Here is a 27,859-nt window from a genome sequence, read left to right on the forward strand (position 1 = left end):
CATAAATAAATCCTGTTTTATTTATTTAAAACAATAATTTGTTGGATTGAATTTGTTGGCATAGCACAGTAGCTGCTTCTGTTGCTCAGAAGTTTTGGGGCAGGATGTAGAATAAGATGATGTGCAGAGCTGAATGTGAGCGAATCAAAGCCACAGAGCCTTAATGCTAGTGTACAATACCTATTTCTTCCACGCTTGCTGGCTGACTCAGTTTTGCATTTTTCCCTTCCAGAATCCAGATTATCATGGCTTTGATGCAGATCCTGTCGTTGATCTCTGGAATATGCGCCTTGCTTTCTTTTTTGGCGTATCCATTACCATTATATTGGGCTCCACCTTCCTGCACTATCTGCCTGACCATGGGTAAGATCCATTTGTGAAACCTCATTTCCAGTTGTGCTCTACCTTGCAGGCCATCCATCCCTCACACAGGAACTCTTTGGTCCAGAAATGTTGGGGTTGGTAGGATGGTTTCTTCACCAGCACAGCAAGTCCTGTGCTTCCAACCTGTAACTGTAACTTCCCCATAACTCTTTTCACTGCTTGCTACTATTTCATAGCCTGTATCTCCCAATCTCTTACTCCCATCCCCTTCCTCATGCAGTGATCGACGCCTTGTTCCCCCCCTCCCCCATTTTCAAACTTCTTCTGGCCTCTGGTTTCAGTTTTGGCCAAATTATTCCATTCCTAATAATTCAAGTGCCTTCTGTAGAGGGAAGGAATAAGCCTGTAAGAATCTTCTCTCAGCACATAGAATTCCTTAGAGAAGAGGTGCCAGCGCATAAACTCACCTGGGACCTGGAAAGGAGTACCATTCCTTCTTGTGTCCTCTGTATAAACAAACTTTGCTTCCTTCTAAACCTTGGGTGAAATTCAACATAGTGCTGCCTCTCTTGTTCGGTCAGCACAAAGATTTCTCCTTACACAATGGGACATTCTCCACCTCTCCTCCCCCTGCACCTCCCAAATCTGTTCTAGGGGTTCCCCAAACCCTCTGGGGGGCATGGGGGCACATGGGGGGAAAGAGGGGCAAAGTCTCATAGCACAAGCAGAAATTCTTCCACTGACAGGATGTGGAAGGTGAATGCCACCCCTTACTTGTACATGTGTAAGCACCAAATCACAGGCAATTACCTTAGCCATGAAGAGCTTCCAATATAGTGCACCCTCTTTCTTTCTAGGGGGGGAATGCGCACACTGCAAGTCCAGTAGCCCAGGGAGAAAAAGAGGCATAGCGGTTAACAATATTCTGCCACACAAACCTTGAAAAATGTGAATCCTCTTTTTACAACCTTGGAATACATGGCAGGGTGCACACATGTAGTCTTTAGTGGTGCAAAGCAGACTGTTAGAGGTGCACCAAAGATTTATTGAACCACAAGAGTGTCTTTTGCATCACATGTGGGACTGTGTAGCCCTTCACTAGGAAAATATCTCTGAGAGAATAATAAGATCTTCATTAAAATATTAGAGTAGATTAGTTGTGCACACTTTATTTATTTATTAAAAAAATTATATTGTCCTTCATACGAAGTAGTTTATAACAGTGAAACACAACTTAAGAAAACAATGCATTAAAACAAGGTGTAAAAGCGTATAATAATTCAAGGGTGGGGAACCTTTGGTCCTACAAATGTTGCTGGACTACAACTCCCATCATCCCTGACCATTGGCCATGCTGCCTGGGACTGATGGAGGTGGAGTCCAACAACATCTGGAGGACCACAAGTTCTCCACCTCTGGAATAAATAGAAATAATAACAGTAGCCAGATAATCTCTCAAGGCTTGCTATTGGTAACCCATAAAAGCTAGGGTGTTGAAATGCATTTTCAGGAAGTGCCAAAAATGCAGAGTTGGTGCTTGCCTTATTTCAGGTAAGAGATGCTTCCAGTCCTCCCCCTCATTGCAACTAGATGTCCTTCGGCAAGCTATGGCCAAACCAACCAGAAGATCTTGCAGTTAACCATGTTCCATATTGTTAGGGCTTTATAAATCAACAACAAAACCTTAAACTTGGTCTGGTAGCAAATTGGCAGCCAGTGCTGTTCTTTGAGCAATGGTGTTATGTGATCATGGTAGACTGCTCCATTTAGCAGTCTACCTGCTGCATTTTATACAAGCTGCAACTTGCGAAACATTACTTTTATTTATATTAATGTTTTAGGTATATTGGACTCCATGTCTTTACAAGAAGGTAGATGCTTGAGGTGTAATGCTGGAAATGCCTCACTGAGACATGTGATGTGGGCATGTCCAATGATAACCTCCTTTTGGTCAACTTATTGCCCATATCAATATTGTACTGGTGAAATCGTTGATATATGCAGATGTTCATGTACTCTTAAATTATATTCCTGTAGTGTGAGGATTAACAGCAGAATAACAAAAGTGGCTTTTGCAAGTCTTTATTGTCACCGTTTATACTTTGAGCCTGGAGGGATAAACACCCACTGTTTATTACACAATGGTCTGAGGACCTCGCTGCCTTGGCTACATTTGAACACACTTCTTATCAACATCAGCTTCATGGGGATACCTATGTGGACATTAGGGTGGCTTATACTGATTTATATGTTTAAATTAAGATGGATGCATTGATGGTTACTGTATTCTTAATGTGAGCTGATGGGAGGGATTTCTGTCACCCTTTATTTTTCCTCTCTCTGTTTTTCTTTTTTCTAAATTAATTTTTTTTTTTAAAAATGTAAAAAAAGCTTCCACTTTCGAACCAAACTTAAGGGCAGCCCCATGTACAGTGCATTATAGTAGTTCATTCTTGAGGTTACCAACACATAGATCACTATGGTAAAGCTGTCCCTGGCCGGGAACTGTCATAGCTGGCACACTAGCTGAAGATAGAAAAAGGCGCTCCTAGCCACTGGAGCCACTTGGACCTCTAGTGGCAATGTTGGTTCAGTGAGCACCCCCAGTCTGTGCACCTGTTCTTTAAAGGGGAGTAGAACCCCTTCTGGAACATGGGGACTGACTGATTCCTAGACTGAGGAGCCACCTTCCCACAGGGCCTCCATCCTGTCATAATTTAGTTTCAGTTTGTTGGCCCTCATCCAGCCCAACGTTGTGTCCAGGCTTTGATCTGGAGGGCCACACCTGGTTCAGTTATAACAGAAACAGAGCTGGTGTCACCTGCTTATCTGTGAAACTGAGTTCAAAATCCCCTTGGAGAGGGAGGTTTCAATATACGTGGAAAGAGTGCTCTCTCTCTCTCTCTCTCTCTCTCTCTCTCTCATGAGGCATGGTTGTTCTTGTGCTTTCTCAGTCTTTCTATTGCTATTGCACTAACCATTTCAGCATTTTTAAGTCATCTTGCTGAGAATGTTTTTTTAGAAGCCCTTCTTCAAGAAGCAGTGTTTTTAGAATTGTATACAAGATTAAGCATTATTATATTTGTGCTTCTAGATATGTGCATATGACTAACCTCATATAATTTAATGAGGATTTTATTTTATTTCAATATATTTCCCTGAAGAAAGGCTGTTCAGCCCAAAAAGCACTGGGATTGTGTACATTTTTGCAATTCAATACATCATCTGTGCATCTCTGTCTGCTTTGCAACTGTGTTTTGGAGCAGTCTCCGTTTTTGGTACCTTCTTTATGGTAAAGCAGAAATCATGCTTTGAGGAGATCAGGGGGAAAGGTTTAGCAAAGAGATGGAGGCAATTACAGGGAAATAATCAAAGGCCCTGAATCCACTGCTTGTGGTACGTCTAAGATCCTTGGGAAATGTAGGTGGATGTGACTGACAGGAGGCTGTCAAAGCAAGTTCCTTCCCACCCACCGAGGAGCAAGAATCATGGCTTCAGGTTAAAACCCAGTTTGCTGCATTTGATGTACATATCTGCTGCCTGAGGGTCATCCATGCTCTGCACTGTACCCATAGCTGCCCTCTTGCTCCATCCCTGAAATAGCTGTAGGTGAAGCTATCCCTGCCATGCGGCATTGCTCCTGGCACTGCCTCGGCTTCAACCTAGTCACAGTCTCCAAAGATGCTGAGCATGATGAAGGCTGTCACTTTTAGCTGGAAAGGTATTTGTGAGGCTTCTAATCCTCCTGCTTTGTGTATGGTTCCATTGCATGGTTGTGTAACCAATTGGAACACCAGTGGATTCATCCAGTACATTGTCACTTCTTGTTGTTGTGTTATTCCTTCCTGGGGGGGGGGATATAGAATTCTTTGCTGCTAAATCTGCCTGGCAACACTTTGGCACCCCAAAATCAGGTGAAGACTCCTGCGTCCCACATGGGCCCCTGAGTGAAATTCCTCATGCCCTCCTCTGGATGCCAGACTTCTAATCACAACCATTCCAAGGTGCAAGCGAGCTCCTCCTCGGCTTCTATCACCCTGGCCATGACTCCATAGGGAGCCACAGTAGAGTCCACCTGAAAGTTAGAGTGCACGGGAAGAGAAATGATGAGAATGCCAGTTTTATAGAGTGGAGGACCTTCCCTTGGCTTTAAAAGGAAGGAGCCCATTGCAAGATAAAACAATATGGGAAAAGGCTACAGGCAGAAGCACTATAATCTTCCATCATTGTTATCTTCTAGAAAGCCAGGGTATTCCCTTATGGCATTGGTGGAGAACCTCCAGGCTGTGGCCTGATGAGGTCCACCAGGTCTTTCTGTTTGGGACAAGCCAGACCCATTTGTCCATCACCTGACACCATATGATGTCAGGCACGGAACAGGGAAAGGCACAAACTCTAGGTGCACTCCTCATTCTTCCTCTGCAGCCACAGCTTGAATTTCTACTTCCAAGTGCCCATGTGGAGATGAGCTGGCACCAAGTCTACCCAGTGAGAAAGAGCAACAGAAGTCAGAGAGCAGGCCTGCTGAAGCAGGTAGATCTCACCTCCCAGCAGCAGGAAGGTTATGAAAGTAGACAGGTTGGCTTCCTGGATGAGGAGGCAACTAATTTACCCCAACCACTAGGAATTGGGGCTGTTCCTCCCCCCCATATTAGCAGCTACAATTTTGAGAGGGCAGCAGGGTGGGAAACCTGACTTTTCCGTCCCCCTTAGGATCCTAAATAGTAAAGCAGTGATGGGCCATGTAGGACTCTATGGAGATGGATTGGGATCTTTACTATTCCCTCCCCATCCCCCAACTACATGCCCCTCCTAGACTTCCTGGACCAGAAGCTGTTTCTCCAGCTTTTCCTCAGTAACCAGGAAGGCTAGAAACTTGAGCAGGTTCGGAAGATGATTCACCGTCCATTTCCATGGCAAAGAATTCATAACATAGGCAATGCTTTCATTTGAAGATTGGGGGGGGGGGGATTGGGAAAACCAAGTTTCACTAAACCTAGCTATTGCCTGTTAGTTGCAATTATTGTCCTATACCACTTCTTAAAAATATTTTCCAACTTCCAGGTCAATGTCCACAAAGTAATGCACCAGTGAATAAACCTCATTCTACAAATCTTCCCAGCTGGAAAAGCTCTTGCCCCTAAGACCATACAGAGCATTATTTTTACCCACACCCCTCTTCCAAAACGCAGCAGTTCCAGAGGAGGTCATTCCGCAGGCATTAGGGTAGGGATAGGGTGGTGGTGTGAGGATGGAGCATTCCTACTAATTGGCTGCATGTTCTGAATGGAGTGGAACAGCATCAACAGTGCCCTTGCTGCATTTGTACGTGCCTGAGAACAATCTGGATCAAGTGACCTTAAGGGCAGCAACCTGAGCCAATAGGTAGTGATTGTTCTTGGTTTCTTAGATTATTTATATCATGTCCTATCCTGAGAGTTCAGAGCAACTAATAGTTTGGAATTAAATAGAAGGGCTCATGACATAAGCTCTTGGCAGAAACCAGCCAGATGAATGGTAAGCAGAGAACTGAGGAAATATAATTTAAAAATGTGAGAATGACTTGCTATGAAAGTGAGTGTTTGAGAGGAAAGAGGTATGGCTGGAGAACCGCAGGCCTTGCTATCTGCCCCTCTGAACTGGGCACACCCCTCCTCCCCAGGCCAGGCCCTTCATTGTGGCCCTAGATTTCTGCCCAACCCGGGGTGTTTTTGCCTGGCGGGAATGTGCCCGTGAGCTGAATGGCTCATGCTCTTCTGGATGTAGGATAGAGAGGGGTGTGTAAGTGCGTGTAGAAACTAGTCTGTCTCATAAAGGTAAAACTTATATTTTTTGCTTTGCCCTCTTCTGCCTCTGGCCTCGCCTATCACTGACGTGGGGCTCTTGGAAGGTTGCCCAGAAGAGAATGCAGCCTTTGGGCTGAAAAAGATTCCCCACCTCTTGAATTAGGTATCAAGGCCTCTTCTTTTGAATAGTTTACTTAAGCTTAGTTGGTGGGCTACAGGATGGTAAACGTCTCACTGTAGCTTCGTAGTAGAGCATCTGCTTTGCATGCAAGAGGTCCAAAGGTTTACTACCCAGCATCTCCAGGTGGGGCTGGGAAATACTCCTACCTGAAACCCTGGAGAGCCACTGCCATTCATGTAGTGGACAATAGAGAGTTAGACAGGCCAAAGTCACAAGGCAGCTTTCTGAGTGCCACTTAGAGGAGTCAAAGGGAGATGGCTTGCTTGGAACTGTGTGTTGCCTCATCCTTTTAGAGGATGGCTATATCCTCTCCTTAGCAAGCAACTTGTCTTGATGCTTGCATCCTGTATATAGATAGCATGGAGTTGGGCATCTAGCCTGTGGGTCCAATTAGGCCCAACACAGCTTCCAGTTTGGTCTGTGAGGCAATTTCCCCAAATCACACCGACCCGCCCTACACCTGACGCCATGTGTGATATCATATGTGGTAGGTAGAGACATGGGTGCCGGTGCACAGTCGGAAACCTTAAAGCAGTGTTCTTCAACCTAGGGTTCCCAGATGTCGGTAGACTATAACTCCCATCATCCCTGACCATTCACCATGCTGTCTGGCAATGATGGCAGTTGTAGTCCAAAAACATCTGGGGACCCAAGGTTGAAGAACAGTGCCTTAAAGAGCACTCGCAATTGTGCATTGGCAAGAGAGGCTTACTGTCACCTCCTGACAGCTGATTGGTGGCAGAAGCAAGTAAGCTTGCTGGGCTCAGCTGCACTACTGAGTTCCCCGTGGGGAACCTGGGAGTGCAGCTGACCCCTGCCCAAAGCAAGGCGAGGCAAACTCCAGAGGGCTTGGAAGTCACCACCTATCATAGGCAGTAAATCTGAGTCCACTCGACCAGCTGCTTCACCGAGTTTCCCGTGGTGAACGCAGCCCAATCCCTGCAGAAAGCAGGCTTGGAGTCACGGCCTATCAACTGATAGGTGGTAACTTCAAGCCTTGCTTGAGTTGGCTTTTCTTTTGTAGCATAGCATGCCACGCTACAGAGGAAAAATTGCTCACCTGATGTCACAGCGATGGACAGATGGGTGGGGGCCCCACAAATTCATGGAGGATAAGGCTGTCAATGGCGGCTAGTCATGATTGCTGTATACAGCGTCCAGGATCAGAGGCAGTGTGACTCTAAATACCAGGTGCTGGGGGACAACAACCACAGGAGATTGCTATTTCCACGCCTTGCTTATGGGCTTCGCATAGGTATCTGATTGGCCACTGTGAGAACAGGAAACTGGACTAGACAGGCCTTTTGGCCTGATCCTGCAGTGCTCTTCTTATGTTAAGATTTTTAGGTACCTGACAGCTCATATACTGGCAGGTAAACTGATACAGATGGCATGTTCCTAATCTCTCAGCCGTAGTTAAGAGAAAAGGAACAGACTGCCGGATTGTGTGCTTTCTCCCTTCCCTGGTGCAAATCCCTCCAGTTTACCTTTTAACCACGGTGAAGTGTTACATTGGCATCAGTATTAACCGCTATTAATGCTAACTAGGATTAGACAAGTGAATAAGAGGGCACCTATTTAACTGTGGCTAACTGGTGCAGATGTAACACCTGAATAGGGCTGGAGGGGAGAAAGCACACAGTCCTGCAGTCCACTCCTAATCTCTTAACCAAAAGCATAGCATCTGCTAAACCCAAACCACCCCAAAATCAAACTCTACATCTTGAAGACGCAGACCCTCTAATAAGAATTTTAAAATGATACTTTTACAAACATAAGCTTTTCATGATTTCTTCTGCTTTCTGATACAGATTTTCAGCTCAAATTTGTTTTTTGAAGGAGGGGAGGGAAGGTATAGAAAGTGGAGCTATATGGCTGGGTTGGGCGGACAGCATAATGAGAGGAATCGGCCCTCAGCCTGTTGAAGCTTTTCCCATCCTTTACTCGGATACCTTCTGTGCACTTCAAATGTTTTCTTTGCAATAATGAGGGCTAGAAAAATCGTTTTGTTCTTTTCTTTTAGGGAAGCTGCATTTCTCCAGATCCCAGATGAGCATGAATAATGGGCTCTACTTCCTTGTGACTCAAAGTGAGCTTCTGGGGATACATGCAGCCATGTACATAGGGAAAAGCGGGGCTGAAAAACTAGAGAGAGACACCTCACCAATCTGGTTAGAGCACCAAGCTGTGCCTAAATGACAGTAGGTTGGTGGTCCAATACCCACTACAAGTCCTCTTCTCTCGGCACCTCTAAAGCAAGGATGGGGAGCCTGTGGGCCCTCCTGATGTGCTGGGTCACCGCTCCCTTCATCCCTGACCATGGGCCATGCTGACTCGGACTAACGGGAGCTGGAGTCAACATCTGAAGAGCCACGGCTTCCCCACTCCTGCTCTAAAGCATGTAACAATACACTGTGCAAGAGCCCCCACCACATATCTCTTCTCTCTTTCTCTTCTCAATCCCCCCCCACCTTTCCAGTTTCCCCTCCGAAATGCAGCCTGGTCCTGTCCCTAGTGTTTATAAAAGGTTGTTTTCAAACAAGGTAGGCTATTTAGGGGACAAGTTGTGGAAATTCACTGCAGTTCAAGAGCTGTAAGGAGTTATTTTGGGGAGTGCACCAGCTGGTGCTAAGTGTGCGTATGTATATTTAGCTTATGGGATATAGATAGAGCGAGGCCCAGAGCCGGAAACCGTGCTGTTTTGGCTGGCAAGGAGGAGCAGGTTACAGCCTGGCTCTCCGCTGCTGACGCACATTGAATCTTCTGATCAGGAACGGCTTGCGCAGCTCCTGCTCCCATCCATTCTTGCTCTGCAACAGACCCTGCAGAGGAGCATCACTAATGAGCAAAGCTTTGCCCCCAGCTTTTGAGTTGAGAAAGGAACCCAGGAGTCCTGGTGCCTGGCTCTCTTCCTCTCATCTCCTAGACAATGAGTTCCTCTTGAAGCTAAGGCTAGAGTCTGGCTTCCAGGTTGTTGTCTCCTCGGCCCCTTCCAGCTCTTCTGAACCTCACTTAGGGTTTATGTTCTAAGGAATGGGAGCTTGTGCTGGGTAAACAGACATAGTTGAACTGGGGGCTGAGAGGGCATATTGCCTGCAAGGCTATAGGTGACAATGTGTGTGAGAGCAATGAACAGGCATCTGTGGTCAGGGGCATATCCCACAGTTTTTACTACAGAATTACAGAAATTAGAAGTGGGTGCAGAATTCAACATTTTGAGTACTTGTGCCGTCTCATGTGTATATGGTTACAGATGGGAATGGGGAAACTGTGGCCCTCCTGCTGTTGCTGGACTCTCATCTCCCAAAGTGGGTGGAAATGTTTCGTTCTTCCCCTTCTTCTTTCTCTGCTGCCCAAGTGGCTTCCCCACCAGCACCGAGATGTGATCTGCTCATCAAGTTGAGAAAAGCAGCGCAGGAGAGGGAGCTCCAGAGGGAAAAGTGACAAGCGGAAGGGAGGGGGAAGTTAAGCACCCACCCTTTGCCTGCAGCTTCTGCTTCCACGTAAAATACAGTTGCTCCCACCACTACTGTACATGTCACAAATCCTATATTTGCCTGCGTGTTACTCCACACTCAGCTACTGCTGCAAGTCAGAACCCAGACACCTGCCACAGAAAGAGACAGACTTAGCAAGCAGTGTAAATCTGATGTAGTGTTGAGCACATTGCACATGTATTCTGTCAAATTCCTATATACTAGGCACAGACTGTTAAGTGCTGTCAGAATTGGCTGCTACCCATACTAGGTACACTGCCCTAACTCTGGAGCATGCAATAGTTGAAGCGAAAGGCAAATGATGGTTTTTTTGGGGGGGTGAGCAATCAGAGGCATTGGGAGAGTTCCTCTCCAGATACCCCGTGGCCTTGGACACTTCTAAGAAAATACTGGCTTCTGTACCCTGCCACAATGGGGACTAGAAGCCTTCTTAAAAAAAACTCTAAAGGATGGCATTCTTGGTAATTGCAGGGATAATGAAATGGGACAAAGTACTACGCTAGGACTATGTAGCCATTCACAGACATGAAGGATCCTTTCTTGTGGGCACTGATGTCTGTGAAAAAGACTGACTGCAGGGATGACACTCTTTTGCCCCGTTTTTGCAGCCGGAGTACTGGGCACAGTTTCTTTGTGTTATCTCAGTGGCCAAAGACGCGAAAAGTCTCTCTTGTAATGTGTCCATAAACTCCTTAGGGTAACAGCCAAAAATCTGTCATGGTCTCTGATTCTCCGAAAGCATCTAGTTCTGTTGGCTGTGAGAATGCTGGGATAGGTGGACCCAATAGCCTGGCTTGCTGCCCCCCCCCCTTTCACAGAGAGAGAGAGGCTGGGGTCCACTTCCCTGCCTGTGGTGTCTTGACTTTCAGTGGTGCGAGGCTATCTGTCTCTGGTGTTCTGGGAAGGCGCCTGATCGCCAGACATAACTCGTCTCTAATTGATGGGGGTCTCATTAACGAGGTCTTCAGGGAGCCTGTAACGAACTCTGCCACGGCAACAAAAGCCTCTGGTTGCCAGACTTGGGGAGGGGGGGAGTTTGGGGAATTGAGCTTGGCAGCATTTGGGCAGGGGAGGGGATGGGGAGAGGAGAAAGATGAATATATATTGTAATGAGCCTCCTTGCTCTTTTGATATCCTTATTTATAATTGCATTCTTAGCACAAAGGTCACAAAACATACTGCTTTGTCCTCATAGATGGCCCATGAGAGGCAAGCTACTCTCCCCATTTTACAGATGGGGAACTGAGGCTGAGTGTTGACCGGCTCAAGGCCTTCCCAGTTATGTCCATGGCTAACCTTGGGATTTGGAAGCCCAGTTCCCCCCAACTCTGTTGGTACATCATTCTGGCCACTCGGCTGTTTTCCTGGATCTCATCTCATTGGGCGATACCTTTTTTGCTCCTGTGTTGTGTGTTTTCCCAGACTCCGTCTGCCTCCTGGTTCTGATTTAGTGCTGATCATGTGTACTGAATACATTTTTAATGCATTACTTTGGTGCTCATACAGACACTATACACTGCCACCAGTTAGGCAGGTGACAGTAAGGAGGTAAGGTCCATATTGTTTTTAGTTGGTTGCCAAACTAAAGGTCTAGATTGCCTCTTGTTCTTCCTTTTTTACCTTTTTTTTTTCTTTTTAAAGGCCGGGCCTGGTCACTTACTATTTCTCTTTTATTACATTTATGCATTGCTCCATGACAACATTCTTGGAATGATGAACAAATAAAACAGCTTGACAATCGCAGGAGACAATCAAGCACTAAACACCAATGACCAAGGCAGCACCATGCTGACATAAAAACCCAAGGGGAATCTCATGAGGCTGTTGCTCCCATTTCTGTACCTTCTTTTCTTCAGACCCTTCTTCCTGTAAAGACATTTCTTCCCTTACACAGACACAAACAGAGAGATATCTCCCTGCCTCCACTTCTGATTCTTTCCAGGAGGGGGGGAGAAGCTCTTGCCTCCTCCATTGACACCTGCACACGCAGCTCACCTTCCTGGCTCCTCTTAAGTCTGGCCCCTTTCTCAGTGGAGCTGCTGCAGTCCCATTTATCAGCCAGAGAGCTTCAGATGGAAGTCTGCTGCCACTGCCAGCCCATTAATATTCTGCTTAATGAGTTGATGAAGCAGATCCTCTGTGGTTGCAGAGTGGGAAATAATTAAAACTTGTTTTAGGCTGATATCTGGCATTTATGGCCTAGGCTGCAGGTCATGGGTGGCCATTTCTAGGGGAGTGAGAGGACAACCTTCCCTCCCCTCCTCCTGCCTCTTTCGGATGACTGATCAGGTTGTGTTCTCTCATGTAGGGGATTATCTCATAGGAGCAGTATAGCATCTGGAAAGGGGACTGATAGCAAATACATGGATGAAGGTACTTTATGGTGCAATGTTATCAGTTTTGTATGAAATACTAATGTTGCAGTAAAGCCTGCTTCTGAGTCCACCTCCTAAAACAGCAACAGTAACAACAAAAAGTTCCTATCCAGTGCCCTCTGCTGGGAGTGGAGAGTCTACCCCTGCCATTCTTACATTCCCCCCCAAAAACTACTTTGATACTCTTGACATCACAGCCTGTCCTTGTGAAGCTGTAGCAATTGACATACCCATGAATCGGAGGGAGGGGGAGAGGCATGCAAAGAACGTGGCTTGTTCTGTATGTATCCATGACTGCCTTCAGGTGCCTGAAGTTCAAAATGGATACTCAAAATGCTGATCAACGTCCTGATATTCTGTGGTCTTAATTTAGAGAGTGGGGAGACCAGGTATCCAGTCCTCATAGCTGGTACTTCTTTTCTAAATGCTTGCAGCAAAAGAAGCTCTGGATGGGACTTCTGAAAGAGAGGACATGTTTGTGCTGCTGCACTTTGTTTGAGTCATCAGTCAGTGATGGCAACACTAAAACCAGATTTTTGAAATATGTCCCCCCTAAAAAAAAAGCCCAGAATCATCTCTGTCCTTCTGATGTATTTTATAAAACTGCTCACAGCCCCTTCTTCTTCACTGGTTTCCTTGAAACCTTGCCTCTTCCCTGTTTTGGGAGTCCCTTGGGGCAATTTCTGTGCCTCAAGAATACACATTGGCAGAAATGTGTGCCAGTGTTTGGAGAACTTATTCCACTCCAGTATGTAAAACTTCCTTGCTGGTGAGTTTGGGATTAGAGGGCGCAAAAGTCTCCCCCTCTCCTTATTCCATAGTGCTCAAAGAACTCTGGAACATCGCTAAATTTGTAAATCCACAGCTTTGGGTGCCTTACGTGGACTCAGACGTGCGTCACTGCCAGCCAATGGAGCCAACCAGATAAGCTCAAGAGCAGAGCAGGTTGTCTCTGCTCTTGACTTGGCCAAAGAAAACAGCAGGGCAGCAGCTAGTGAGGAAATGCCCACTACATCTGTTTCTTGCCCATTTCTACAGCTCTCCCTGCTAAGGTTGGGCTGCGAAGGAACAAGGGATTAAGTTAGGAATGGGGAATGTCAGGCCGGGGGGAAATGCATCCTTCCAAGCCTCTCTGTCTGACCCTCAGAACTCTCCCCAGGCCCCACCCCTCACATCCTGCTTCTCACCCCGAATATTTTTGCCTGGCTGGAATATGTCCTTGAGCTCTGATCATGCCTGTGATAACATCTGTATGGAGACAAGAAAGGGATGCATGACTGTGTATAAAAACTAGACAACTGCACACAGGTGAAATTTACGTTGGTTGCTTTGCCTGCTTTTGCGTCTGGCTCTGCCCACCACTGGCATGTGGCCTTTGGAAGGTGGCCCAGAAAGGAAGGTGGTCCTCAGGTTCACCACCCATGGATTAAACTGTGGGACAGATCGCCAGTGTCTGGGGGGGGAGAGAACACAATACCCCTGTATGGGGCACAGAATTGCAAGGAGGGAGAAGTTCCAGCAGCAGGAAGAAGACTCAAGCAGAGATTTAGCTTGGCAGTCACCCCGTCTCTTGTACGTTAACTATGGGAACTGCAAGAGGGGCAGGAGGACATTATGGGAGCTTCATGCCACATCCTTCTCTCCCCCCCTCTTTTTCCTGGGCTAGAGTAGTACACTCCTCCCCCTCAATCCACAAATCCTTATTCATAAGGCAGCAAGTGGGCTGCATACGTGCAGTTGTGTGTGAGGATTTTGCATACTTGCTTGCCAAAGGGAGGGCTGCTGCTCACGTTGAGAGGCAGAAAAATGTTTTGGAAGAACGTCCGAGTTCAAAATTTTGAGAAATTGCTGGCTTAGAGGGTAGCTTTACTCCTGCTACTAAAAAGGGGGGTATTATGCTGCCTCCTCCTCCTCCCTCCCATGTGCCATCAGAGCAGGAAGAGTTTAAAGGATCCGTCTCCCTCCCTCTGTTGAAATTTGCCTGACTTCATGCTGTCTATTTGAAGGGGAGGTGGAAATAGCAGCAGGCGGTTGCAAACTAGGCCAGGACCCATTACTGCTTTCTGATCCACCAAAGCAACTGGCTGGCTATATATATATATATATATATATATGTGTGTGTGTGTGTGTGTATATATATATATATGTGTGTGTGTGTGTGTGTATATATATATATATATATATATATATATATATATATATATAGTACAAATCAGCTGCTTGTGTGTATCGGACTCCCCCTTTGCCAAAGGCACTGATTAAGGCCCCAGAGGGAATGCAAGCAAGGCACGTTTGATCAGTTGGACTGACTGGTCTGTGTTCGGGTCAACTGGGGCAGGGAGCAAAAGATACTTGGTTGAACAGAACTATGACAATTAGTAATTTAATATGGAAATTGGACTTGAGGCCTCTCATGCACGCACATGCATGCGTACACACAGACACACACTACAGCTTTAGCTATTCTTATGTTTTCATGGGAAGCCCAAAACTGAAAATGGAATAGAGTCAGGCAAAAGGAGTTTGTCTTGTTCCTGCCAGCTAAATAGCAAGTTGGTGACTCCTTAACGATGCACTAATTAAGGCAAGCAGCTTGGCACTTCATCTCAGCACAGTGTAATTAATGCTGTAGCTTTGGGTTCATACTCCAACTCCTTCTGCTGATGTGGTATGTCAAAGATGTTACAGTGACAAAACAGCTCAGGGCTCCTTTAATAAGCCATGCCTTTATGCACTACTAGAGTAGGGTTGGGGACCTTGTGGCCCTCCAGTTGTTAAACTACAACTCCCATCAGCCCCAGACAATATGGCCAATAGTCAGGGATTATGCTGTTTGTAGTCCAGCTATAATTGGAGGGGACGTCAAAGTTCCTGAACAGCAAGTCATGCTGGGAAATGTGCTGTGGGCAGGCAGTGGCACATGAGTGGTTCATTAGAAGTACTATGTAGGATTTCTCTCCCCTAAACACTATATGAACCACAGCCCTGTGATCTGAAGATATGAGAAGTGTTGGTCTGTGATGAATTTTCTGTCCTCTGTTACATGCTAAATTCTGAGTGGAATTCAGTGTCTAGTGCAGAACTTGTCCTTTTAAGCAAGCTTTTGATCTTCATTGTCATAGAAAAACTGCAGGCTCTGCTCCATTGAAGTATGCTTCCGTACCCTGTCTCTCTGTCTCCTCGTAGCAAACTGCTCCCCCTGACTTGTGTGTACTTGTTTTTGTACCAGTGCACCTTTCTTCCTTCCAAAGAAGTGCGAATTCTGCATTACCTCCCCTTTCCAGCAATAGAAAAAAAATCTGGTTCAGGTTCAGGCATTCAGATTCAGTATGTGACTGCAAAATGAGCATGTGTTTGCATGAATGTTGCTTTCTGTGATGCAACGTTTTGAGTTTTTCCATTTTGATACCCTGGCCCATATTTCCAGAGGGCCCAGATTGAGCCATCAAGTGGCTCTGGCCTTTCTCCCTTTATTTCTGCCATCTAATAACATCCCAATCCTAGCTGCTGGTGTTTCTTCCCTATTTGGCCCGTAGCAGTACAGTAGAAAAGTCTTCCTCAACCTGGTGCCCTCCAGATGTTGCTAAACTGTGACTCTCATCATTCCTGTTCATTGCTCTGGCTGGCTGGGGTGATGGGGGTTGGAGTTCAACAACATTTGGAGGGCACTATCTTGGGGAAGGCTGGGGTAGAACATTTAAGTGTCCGTTTCCTGTATTTCTAGGACAACACTGACATTTTTCAGTAGCTCACTCTGTTTTCTTCTTTCTTTTTTTCCCTCTCCCCACAGGATGAAAGAGTGGGCTCTCCGGGAAGCTGAACGAAAAATTAAGGAGCGGGAGGCAAAGGGGCTGCCTGTCCTTGACTCTAATTATTATGACCCCAGCAAAATTGTGCTGCCCCCAGAGGATGAGGAATGAGCTCTTTGATGTCTGTCTGTCTGTCTGTCTGTCAGTGCTGAGAATAAACCTCCAAGATCATCATCCTTGCTGCCAGCTTCTCTCTCTCTGGAGTTTGGGCGGGAAAAGTTCAGCCACCTAGAAAGAATGTGTAGTTTTAACAGTGTGTAGTATGCCAGACCACCCCATTCCACTGATGTTCTGCTTCAGGGGTCATTCTGATTCCCGCTCGTACCTGCTGCCAGCATCTCGGCCGCTGCATTGTCAAGAAGCTGTAGGTGTGTGGTATCACGAGGAAACATGAGAGCCCATCCTGGGATGCTGGCAAGACACTATACACAGCCAAGAGCTAGCCTGTGCGCTGCCTGTTGAGGAATGGGCTGGTGCTGAAAAGGGAAAACATCATCATTTGGACTGCAGCTCCTGTTACTAGGAAGGGAAACAGAAGGCCTTGAGGACTGCTTCCGTTTCCACCAGGCCTTTCCTTAGCCCTGTCTTAGAGGTAGTAAAATTTAGCAGTGCCATACCCTCCTGGCCGAAGCTAGGCCCTGAGCAGATGGTACTGCCTGGTGCCTTGCGGTGAACTGCTGTATTTAGCTCTGTCATTCCCCATTGTTTCATTGTATAAACTGCCTCCTTCTATCTACAGAGCCTAACCTGTGTCCCTCTCACACAGCATTGTCATATTACCCGCAGTGAGTCTGAAATTCAGCCCTCCAGGATCCCAGCGTGAAGGCAACATTCATAGGGGAAAGAGAAACAATTATCTTTTCAGTTTTGGAAAGTGGTGGCTAAGGCTATTGTACCACATGAGGTTGCATGTATACAAAAAGTCATCAGTAGCACCACCACGTTAAGTTTCCAGCAGCTCTGTAAGGGGCAGACGTCCAACAAATTAAGCTTTCCTGTTACTGTGCGTACTGGGGTGGAGCTGTGCCTGTTGGGTTTCTGCCTGTTGTGCACCTTTTTGGAAGCACGTAGGAACCCTGCCTGGAACAGAAGGGAGAAATTTAGCAACCCCTACCAGTCACAGAAGGATAAACCTTTCTGCTGCATGCAGTTTCCAATTGACCACAGAAAATGCACACGTCCTCATCTGTGTTCTAGAAATTGAGGGCACTGTGGTTCTGTCACTGAATCACTCTATCACCAGTTCTGTTTTTTTAGGTATGCTTTGGGGGAGGAATCCCACTTTCCCCATTAATCATGTGACACGCTGCCTTTCTTTCCAGACCGTAACAATAAACCTACAGTGACAGTCCCTCCTTCCGCCCCCTCCCAAATGCTAGATGCTGGTAATAATAGCATGGAAATGGATGGCCTTGAGAAGCTCTAGGCTTTCTTTGCAATCCTTCCATGTGCTGGGGAAATGAGGGGAGGGACCTTTATAACAGAACTCTGTTCAGTGTGGCTCAGGGCTATGGCAACCCATACGAGCTTTCTAGGAGCAAGAGTCTTTTCAGGTGCATCTGCACTGGCCATTTGCCACTGGCTTTTCTCTTGGGTTCATCTATGAACAGCAGTCTATTTTGGAAGATAGGGTGGTAGATCCTCTTTCTATTTCCCTGAAGGATGCATGAGAGATTTGGGTGACTGCTGTCTCCTTCCTTGCTAAAAAGCAAGGGCTAGGATGTCCTTTTCAAGAACGCCCTCCCCTATACCTTTCTTGACAGAAAGTGCCCCTATCTCCCCCCCCCAAGCTTGGGCCCCAGCACCACTGGTGTGTGCTGTTTCTCCCCTTTGCACCAAGCAAAGACTGCTAATTCCTCACGAAGTGCTTTTGCACTTGTTTGTAGGGTTAAAGTATTTTACTGCTGAAGGGGTATGCAAATGACTACTGTTTGGAGCAGCAGATAGTGGGGAATGGAGGGGAGAAACCTATAGATCCTATACCTGCCATCTGCACCTTCAGCTGCTGAGTCCTCAACTTTGTAATGCAGATAGTCTAGAACAGGGAGAGCCAGTGTGGTGCCTCCAGATGTTGTGAACTCCCATCTATCATCCATGCTGGCTAGGGCTGATGGAAGTTGTAGTTCAAAGTATCTGGAAGGTACCACGTTGGCTATCCTGGGTCTACAATGCAGCATCCCTCTTCTTTTCCCCCTCATCCCAGATTTCTTCTACACCTTGCTGTGGACTCCCCACCCCACAGGACAGGCAGAGCTAGCTTTGGACTTGGGGCTTCCCCATAAAACATCAGCAGGACATATAGAACAGCACATTCAAAAAGCCCCCTCTGTCACCTGTTTCAAGCAAGCGCCACAATCTCTTTTGCCAAATGATTTGGGAGGAAATGGCACCTTCCAGCTTTCACTGATGCAACTTCACCATTTTACACTGCAGCCTTTTAGTTACACAGCAGTAGTTAAGACGAAGAGGAACCCAGAGGCTAGCTGGCTGATCTCTAAAGATTCTGTCCCACTTTCCTAGACTGTAGGCTGGACCCCAATGGCCACTAACTACACTATGCTGCCTTTTAGTGTGAGCCATGGGCTTCTGGTGCTCTGTGAGGTCTCCTTCCTCTGGGATGTCCTTTTGCCCTGTCTCCCTTCATGCTTGATCACTGGACTTTCAAGCACCTGTCTAGGCACACCCTGCCTTGGCAATCCCTGGTCTTTCCCATTGCTGTGTGCGCCTTGCAGCCACTCTCTGTCTGGCCTCTGCTTCTTTGGCTCCTGTAGAGTTAATGCTCTTTCTCAGAGATACTCTCATATTTCTCTCAGTTTATTTTCTTCTCGCTGCCTGCCACAAGGAGCTTTGTTCAGCCTCCTCTCTGCTCCCAATAATATCGTGCATGACCGGAGACTTTTCTGAGTTGTGTATCTCAAAGGGTTTATAGCAGCGATGAGAAATCATTATCCAGGGGTGGGGAGAAAAACTGAGTCTCAAAGAGCAGATGTGACTCATGCTCATCTGGGTGCTCACGCACACCAGCACGCTCTACAAGCCAGCAGTGGGAGTACTTGGCAGAACACTCTGGGACACCTGTCTTCTAGCCCTACATCCCACCTTTGACCTATAGCCTAAGAGCCTCCTACTCCTCACCCCCACCATGTCCTTTTCTCTTTTCAAAGCTGTGGCTGGAACCCAGGAGGCCTGACTTCTAACCTCCTTTGCTTTTCATCAGCCTTCTGCAATCTCTCTGGGAATAGCACTTCCTAGATCAGGCACAGCTGTTCCCATTCAGCAAATGGTGCTAATCTCCATTCACAGCCAAAGGAAAGCTGTGATTGCATCTTGCAAGTGTTTTCCGAAGCATCCTAGAGGGCTAGTCTCCTCTTAGTCCCACCCCAGAAATGGCTGCATCCTTTCCTTTCAGGTACGTGTGACATCTTCGGAGGCTGTGAGCTGACTGGATGTAAGCTAGCGAGAGAGGATGCAACTTTGGATGGTGGGGGAGTTCATAGAGTGCTTTGTATTCCCGTTACGAACTCGTTGGAGGGTCCAGGGATGGGCTTAGAAAGCTCTAAGCCAGACTTTCCCAACCAGTGTGCCTCCAGATGTTGGACCACAATTCCCATCTTTCCTGACCATTGGCAATGCTGGCTGAGGCTGATGGGAGTTGTGGTCCAACAACATCTGGAGGCACACTGGTTGGGAAAGGCTGCTCTAAGCTGTTGATGGTGAAGTAAAGCCAAGTGAGGTCCTGGCTTGAGGGAGGAGCAGGAGTGTGCAGCTCAAAGCCCCTCAGGAGATTAAACCAAGATTAATATTTTGGAAACCCTGACTTCCTTCTAATGCTGCTGTGGTTGGCTTGTTAAGAAAAATGCAGAGCATGCTATAGGAATTGTGTCTATTCTTCCCTTTCCTCAAGGAGTTTACAAGATTCTCTTGCCACCATCCAACTTCTCACAACAACCTTGCGAGGTAGATTAGGCTGAGGGAGGAAGAGTGAGTGTCTGGCTTGCAGTCACACAGTGATCTTCAGAGCTGAGCAGGAATTTGAACCCGAGTCTCCCTGATGCTAGTCTGAAACTTGGAGCCGGGGGTGGCAGATGACTGCGGGCTGATGTTTGGAGCGTTGGGCACAAGTAGGGCTGGGGAACCTGTGACTCTCCAGATTTTGCACTGCCGCTCTCATCAGCTGTGACCATTGGCCATGCTGGCTAGGACTTGATTGGGGAGTCCATCAACAGCTGGAGGGCCACAAGTTCCCCATTCCCTTGGCCAGAAGAGTGAGGATAGGGTTCAAACACAGAGCGTGCTCTGCTGCCTGGCATCAAAAGAAGAGAATAGCTTGCATCATAATGGGCTCTAGGTTGGGTATTTAGAAGGATCAGAGTGGTAATTTGACAGAGATGCGGTGGCTACAGGTGGGAATTGGGGGAGAAAGAATGGGTGAGGAGTAGCAGTCTTTAACAATGGCAGTACGTGTGACGCCACACCTGCAGTTCCTTTCAAGTACCTGTTGCTGCAGTGAACATTGGAATTAGACTCCGTTAAGAGTATTTCACTAGGCTGGGGAGACTAGGGTTCAAAACCCAACTCAGCCATGAAGCATAGTAGGTGACCTTTGGCTGGTCTCTTCCTCTCTCAGCTTAACCTACCTCACAGGGTTGTTTGTGAGGATAAAATGGAGGGGGGGTTGGCAAGCTATGTATGCCACTCTTAGCTCTTTGGATGAAGGGTGGCATAAAATGCATTAACTAAATAGAACTTCTAAAAGTAATTTCTCCTTGCCCCAGGTCCTGATGGGGCTGCCAATTGACCAGAGAAATGTCTGGGCCTACTCTTGTGCATTTAACAACCTGCTTGATGTGCAGAAGTCAGCAAGTGAAGCTTTTCACACCACAGAAATATTATGACATGCTGCTGTTAAGGCTGCTGTGGAAGGCACAACTACTACACTGGCAGGCTGAAAACATGACAACCTTGACTTCACTGTGTCTCATTATTCTCCACATCAGGTTATTGCAGTATCTGCAAAAATAGCACATCGACCTTCATCTTCACACCCTGGTTAAATGATGGTTACAGACTCATTTTACACCCTTCAAATCCCAGCCAACTGTTCTGAGAAGGGCGTGTTCCTTGCTTCTCCCTCTGTTCTCCTGCCCGATAATAGGTGTTGATGCGGGAAGGGATGCATGCGTGGCCTCTTCCTCCACCCTTCCCGCTTGTCCTAGTAGTAGTACAGTCCCGTAAACGCTTTATTATGTGGCTCTGTGGAACGTACACATTTGGCTCTTAACTCTCAAGCAGGGGTGCCAATTAACCAGGAATAAATCATTTTATTAAAAGGAAGAGAAAGGCTGGCTTGCTCTTCTCCCTTTAAGAGGAGTTTAATCTTTGCAAATCAGCAGCTGAACCTTTTCACGGCAGGGAGATAAATGTCCAGTCACCTGCTAATATAGCTGCAAAAAAAAAAGGAAGAAAGAAGCTGGCAAGATGAAGATATCTTGTGTAGTAGTAGTCCTTCTCTTCTCCTTCCCAAATCTATAGAAGCAAAAACATGCGAGACCAGCAATAAAATCCCTGTTTCTCTTGAGGGTTCCAGCCAGCTAGCCACGCCCTTTTCCAGGACACTTCCCCCCTCTCGACATCCATTTTTTCCCTCCCCGTCACCAGTCTGTCAGTGTTCCGTGACGAGTCCTCAGCATGCTGTTTGGGGGTCCCCCCCCCTTTGAGTTTGGTGGGGATTTTCTAATTAACCAAAAATATTTTTATACTTCTTCAACCCATGGGGTTCCCCTCAGCTTGTGGATACATTCCTTTCGAGCATGGATGTTATCATTTTGGCTATGTAAGTATCCGCTGTTGGAGAATAGATTTGCTATTTGTATAGCAAAGATATAATAGACGCCTCACTTAAGGCTGGAAAGAGAATGTGACCTAGTCCCCCATGGCCTCCTGCTGGAGCTAGGCCAGTATTTCCTATCTCTTACCGTGTATCCTAATCCTGGCTCCTGCTATCCTGGCCATTAGTCTCCTTCTGCCCATGATCTCCTGTGGCACCAGCCTCTCTTCCTCGTAAGAAGAGCCCTGCTCGACCAGGCCAAAGGCCCATCTAGTCCAGCTTCCAGTTCCCACCAGGGCCAACCAGAGGCCCCTGGAAAAGACTGCAAAGAGGATCTGAGTGCAATAGAGCTCTCCCCTACTGGTGATCCCCAGCAACTGGTATTCAGGGCTATACTGCCTCTGACGGTGGAGGTAGATTTATAGCCATCATTGTGGCTATCTGTTGCTCCTTTTGTTACCTCCCCCCGATCCAGCAATCTTCCAGGGAATGTATTATTTATATTTATTAGCAGCCAGTGGTACCATCAAGGCAGAGCTTTGGGGTAGAAGACCAGGCCCCACTCAGCAGAAAGAGAGCCCCCAACTGCAACGGCGCTGGCTTGCCCATTACTATCTACAGAGGAGGGGGCATAAGAGCAGAGTCCAAAATGACCTAATTGCTGCTTTTAGTTGGCTCATACAACATTCTTGAGGCGACATAATGAGCATAATCCAAATAAGGCTCCATGCCTGACCTGTGTGGCCCAGGGCTTTGAATAGAACCCAGGAGTCCTGCCACCCCCTCCTTTCAAGAAGGCAGCGCTGGGGTATCTCACACTCGCAGAGATTCCTGCTGTAACAAATAGACTTGCAGATGACACGTTCAGACAGACATTACCCTCGTGTGGAGCTGCTGTGACACTGTTTATTCAGTGATGCATGTGGAGCAGCGGCAGGGGGTCAAGCACAAAGGTCTGCACACCCCTTAGGAAATATACCCAGCACGCACTTCTTTTTCTGGAAGAAAGTTGGCAAAAATACACAAGCACACTGAGATAAACTCAAGCCTGCTTATTTATAAACCCGGGCTCATTACACATGAGAGGCTTATACAACTGCAGCAATAGAATGAAGTGCAAACAGGCCATTGTATATATGTGCGCACCCAAAGGAAATTCATTTGGCTCTAGAAATTGCCAGCTTTATGGCTCTACACAAATTATTAGCTATGTAAAGATGCACAATTGTTTACAGAAAAGAATGACATACTACAGAAGATCCTAGAAGGCACATGGTAAGTGCACATAAATAAATAGGGATGCACAATTGCTTGTGAACGATTACATTAGGATAAGTCCTATGGAAGATAGAAACCCCTGGGCTTTTTGTGCCTGTATACCAGTTCCCATCACTTCCCTTGATCCATGCATCCTGACTTCCATTCTGATAGCTGGTCCTCCCATTCCTCGTTCTCCAGTTGGCAACCCTTGATCCATCCATTGCTGCATGTATACATATACACCCATTTGTTTTGTTTGTTTGTTTACTCCCATAACCAGAGTTCTCTGGTCTGCCCATCATCCTATCCTGGCTGTGTTTTACTCCCCTTCCTTGCTCCCCCAGGAAAGAGGGGTTTGAGGAGAGTGGATTTCTGTTCCTTTTTCAGCATGGTGAATCTACAGGGGGATTCTTCAGATGTCATCCCACAGTGTGCTGGCTGATCTGTGTGATCCAGAGGGCACAGCATGCCACCTGGAAAGCAAAAAAAGTGAACAAGATGCAGGCACACCAAGGAGCCTGCTGCAGAAGCAGAGATGGGGGTGGTGGAAAATAGAAACAGCACCACTATATAAACACTCTTCTGATCTGGAGAAAAGCTTCTTTCTAATCCCAAATATAGGAAACAACAGCTGAAGACAAAACAAAAGCCATCTATTGAGTCTTCAGAACTGGCAGTTCGCAGGAGCAAAAGTCCGATGCAACCCTGAACCTGCCTATAGTTGTGTGCATCTGTGTGCTTTAATAGACCCTGATAATCCAGTCCAAAGAAAGACAAGACACTTTCCAAATCAAAACTGGCATAGCAGGACTACCCCTCCTTCCCTCCGAGTCACACACTCGCACACACACAGAGGCATTTTCCCTTTCTTCCCTTTCTAGTGGAAAGGCACAAACGCACAACCTACCGACTCACAAAGACAGACTTGTACCCATTGGTCATCATCTTCCACAGCTGCAAGCAGAGAGGAGCACTGAAATCTCACTGCAAGTCCATGCAGCGCTACAAATACTAACATACAAAACTCCACACACCCCAACAACAACAACCTGCTAACGTCAGAGAGCAGCATATGTAAAGAAGGTTGCGCAAGTAAGATGCACAGATCTCCAGAGGCATGCATAGCCACAGAAGACATGCACAGGGACTCAAATGCCACTCTCACATGTGCTATGTGTGTGCATTTGACACAAGCTCTCTCTCACACACCCAGTGTTGTAGTGAACAGACACACTGCCTGAGACACACACACAAGTACACACTCCCTTTCACCGTCTCTCTAAATCACATGTCTCCAGCTTAGGGCTCTCCGTGTGTTTCTGAGTCTCTCCTCCCTCCGCACCCCGCACCCCCCCCCCCCAGCAGCCGCTCCCGCCCCTGTCTTCTGCTGCTTGGGCTTTCTGCAAGGGAAGGCAGCGCTCAGACTCTCTGCCGGAGAGTGTGGAGGCAGGCAGTTCCGTGCCATGGCTGAGCCATCCAAAGCTGCTGACCCTGCACCCTGTGGCAAGCTGTAACGTGGGTACTCAGCCAGCCAGCCCCAGGTGGGGGAGGGACACCCAGCTCCACCCCAGGTAGGAAGTGGGTGGGCGGTAGCAAGGGGGTTGGGTTGAGGTAGGAGTCTGTATTTGGGGCAGGGATGGACCAAAAGTGGGGTGCAGGAATTGGATGGAGTTACGATTGTGGCTGGAGAATGGGATGCAGGAGTGGAGGGACCAGAGCTTGGGATACAGGCATGGATGGGTGGGTGGGCCAGGATGCTAATCTGAGGATGGGAGTGATATCTTGCTAGATGGGACACAGTTCCAAGTGATTATATGAATGAAACTGGGTGCCCAGAAAGTTTAGGAGTATCTCTGGGACAGGGGGCAGAAGTGTGACCATGTATGGCAGCTGGTGCTGTTCCATCTGGAATGAGGATGATGGGGGCGGAGGTGGAGAGGGTGGCATGGTAAGGGAGAGGCACAGCAAGTGCACTTCAGGTGTTGAGTGAGAGCAATTAATAAGAGACACTGGCAGCACAGTATAACAGAGCAGACATTCACTTTGCACAGGCACACAATCAGCAAAATGGAAAGGTTTTTAATGTTTCTTTCAGTGTATTTCATGTACTCAGAATGCCTGGAGGCTTTGTACAAGCTCATTCTATATTTGAATGTCTGTCTCTGCCTTTCTCTCTCTCACACACACACACATACACAGGCAAATATCTACTACAATATAGCTGTGTGTGTATAAAATACACATATGATTTTGAATCTTTTGTGTCTTTGAAAGATATGCATCCAGGCATGTCCACAAGTGCATTCATGTGTGCCAATTCATAAATATTCCCTGTTTGCGTGCTTTCGTTTGGTTGGTATATGTCCACCTATGAGACTTTGGGCATTATATTTGAATCAACAGGCAGATGTGTTCGTTTAGTTATATTTGTGTGCATAGACAGATGTGAGCATGTATGTTCAGGTGACATGTGCAGGCTTGTAAGCAGGCTCACAGGGTTCTTTCCAGTGCCTTTGCAGAAACTTTGCAATTGTGTGTGTAAGTGTGTGCGTGCTTGCATTGTGTGTCCATATAGACATGAATAATATTCATAGGGTCTCTCTCTGTACAATCCCCCCATAGTCTTTTACAGCAAACTACTAAATTATTGAATCCAGAATAACTATCACCAGGGGCCATAGTTTATTGCAGAACAACTATCACAACACTGAATTGTGGTGGAGTCAGTGTGGCATATGAGAAATCCACTAAACTTCTAAGAATCACTAGTCCTTGTGGCTGTGGAAAGAACCTTTCAGAAGACCTGGAACATGATCCCAGAGGCTAGAGTGAGAGGCTTCTCCCCACACACACACACAATTCGCTGCCCCTTCGTTCAACACTCTTAGGGTTGTATTCAACCATGTCGAACTTAGAGTAGACCCTATTGAAATGAATAGACCTAAGTTAGTCATGCCTATTAACTTAAATGGGTCTACTCTGAGTAGGACTAGTATTGAATACCACCCTCAGTTCTCCCACTCTCTTATAAGTTGTATTTCCACCTTCCTTTCTATTACACTATTCTGCATTTAGGACATAATACCTAATTGACCTTGTCTCCAAAAAAGCTATTACTGCTTCTGCTGACACTTCGTGGGATTTGTGTAGTGTAAATAACTTCTGACCGATTCATTAGATCAAATAATATTTATATTATTGTGTGTGTGCATATGTCTAAAGTGAGTAACATATTCTGTTCCAAGAATTAAGCTCTCTCCGTTGAAAAATGTGAGGCTTGGATATGTAACAAGCTGAGGTCCCCAGTTCCCCACCCCTCTGTTCTCACACAATTCTGGTTGTAGAATTTAGTCTCTGTGTTAGGACTAAAGCATGCAGAACAAGAAAATAAGCTCTGTAACCATTCTGATGGTAAAGTGTACAAAACAGTGGTGAAAGTGTCTTAAATTCCATGTTAGGAGATCTTGAGTATGTGCCCTACACAATCCCGCGTGCATGCATGCGTGTGTGCATGTGCGCACCTAGACCTGTGAATGTGCTACATGACTCGCAGATTAAATTAACTTGGCTTAGAAAGAGGATAAGATCACAGGGCACTTTTGAATTTATATTCTCCCTCTATCATAATACTCGGACTGCTCAGGATCACCCAACGAAATTGATTGGCGGTTGATTCAGGATGGATAAAAGAAAGCACTTTCTCACATTACTCATTTATAGAATTCATTACCAGACAATAATGTGATGGCCACTGTCATAGGTAGCTTTAAAGGAGGATTAGATGAATTCATGGAGGATAGATCTATCAAAGGCTATAAGCCATGATAGAACCTCTCCATAGAACCTCCATGTTCAGAGGCAGTATACTACTTAATACTAGTTGCTGGCAGGCAACAGCAGGTAAGGGCTAGTGGCTTCATACCCTGCTTATGTATTTTCTTGGCCACTGTGGAAAAACGGGATGCTAGACTAAATTGACTCTTGGTGTGATCCGGAAGGGCTTACTTTATGATCTTATGAAGCATCTCCTACACATTCAGTTTTGTGCTCTATGTATATTTAAGAAATGCTAGAAACAATATCATCCAATCAGAGACGTCCCCTCCCATAGACTAAGAGTTATGCAATCTGGGGAGATTTCCTTGAGGATCCTTGTATCAAGTGGCATCCACTGTTGTTGATGCACCGAAAGGGACAATTACCTGCAAATCACTTACCTGGAACTAACAGCAGCAGAATAAGGACAGACTTCTCCTTGAACTCAGAAAATGGGTCCTCCAGCTGGTCTCCTGTCCAGCTCTCCTGGTGATTTTGGGCAATCTATTATCTTCCTCTGTACTTCAGAGGATAATGCTCTCTCGCTCTCTCTCGCTCTCCCTCTCGCTCTCCCTCTCTCTCTCTCCCTCTCTCTCTCTCTCCCCCCCCCGGGGTGCAATGAAGTTAGCCTCATTGGTTTTTAGTAAGTAGGCTGTGAGCTCATTCACACTCAGAGCCACCTCAATCTATTTTATAACTCTAAGTGAAAATTAATATTGCTTTCCCTCCCACCCTGGCTCATTGTTTCTTTCTCAAAGAGGGAGGGGGACACCTGTGCCTGGAGCATGGAGGGATTTGTGTCCTTCTCCCCCCCCCAACACTGCCCTATTAAAGGGTTTCCCAATCACAGTCATTTTTCTGTATTCCATAGAACTTAATGGATGCTTTTCATTCTATTCACACAGAGAGACAAAGGGCTTTGGTCAGGAAGAACCAAAGGGTGTGGGCAGGGAGACATAATTTTCCTGTACCAGTTACAAGTAA

The 27,859-nt window shown here is 46.6% G+C and overlaps 2 protein-coding genes across 4 annotated transcripts in view; both read left to right on the forward strand.

Moving 5' to 3' along the window:
- Positions 1-16,146, forward strand: part of NDUFB11 (NADH:ubiquinone oxidoreductase subunit B11) — a 59,459-nt gene extending 43,313 nt beyond the window's left edge. Inside the window, exons 2-4 of one of the 2 annotated variants that reach the window (XM_061614419.1) lie at positions 233-363; positions 12,097-12,161; positions 15,954-16,042. In XM_061614419.1, coding sequence (XP_061470403.1) covers positions 233-363; positions 12,097-12,161; positions 15,954-15,958 — 201 coding nt within the window. In that variant the 3' untranslated portion in view covers positions 15,959-16,042. Of the gene's footprint in view, positions 1-232; positions 364-12,096; positions 12,162-15,953 lie in introns of both variants that reach the window. The other variant, XM_061614418.1, reaches the window with a different exon arrangement.
- An 8,351-nt stretch (positions 16,147-24,497) lies between these two features.
- LOC133382031 (caM kinase-like vesicle-associated protein) overlaps positions 24,498-27,859 on the forward strand; it is a 39,979-nt gene continuing 36,617 nt past the window's right edge. Inside the window, exon 1 of one of the 2 annotated variants that reach the window (XM_061621682.1) lies at positions 24,498-24,630. The gene's annotated coding sequence lies outside the window, so the exon portion shown is untranslated. The remainder of the gene's footprint in view (positions 24,631-27,859) is intronic. The other variant, XM_061621685.1, reaches the window with a different exon arrangement.

Source organism: Rhineura floridana, chromosome 3, assembly GCF_030035675.1.
Source record: "Rhineura floridana isolate rRhiFlo1 chromosome 3, rRhiFlo1.hap2, whole genome shotgun sequence".
Taxonomy (NCBI): Eukaryota; Metazoa; Chordata; class Lepidosauria; order Squamata; family Rhineuridae; genus Rhineura; species Rhineura floridana.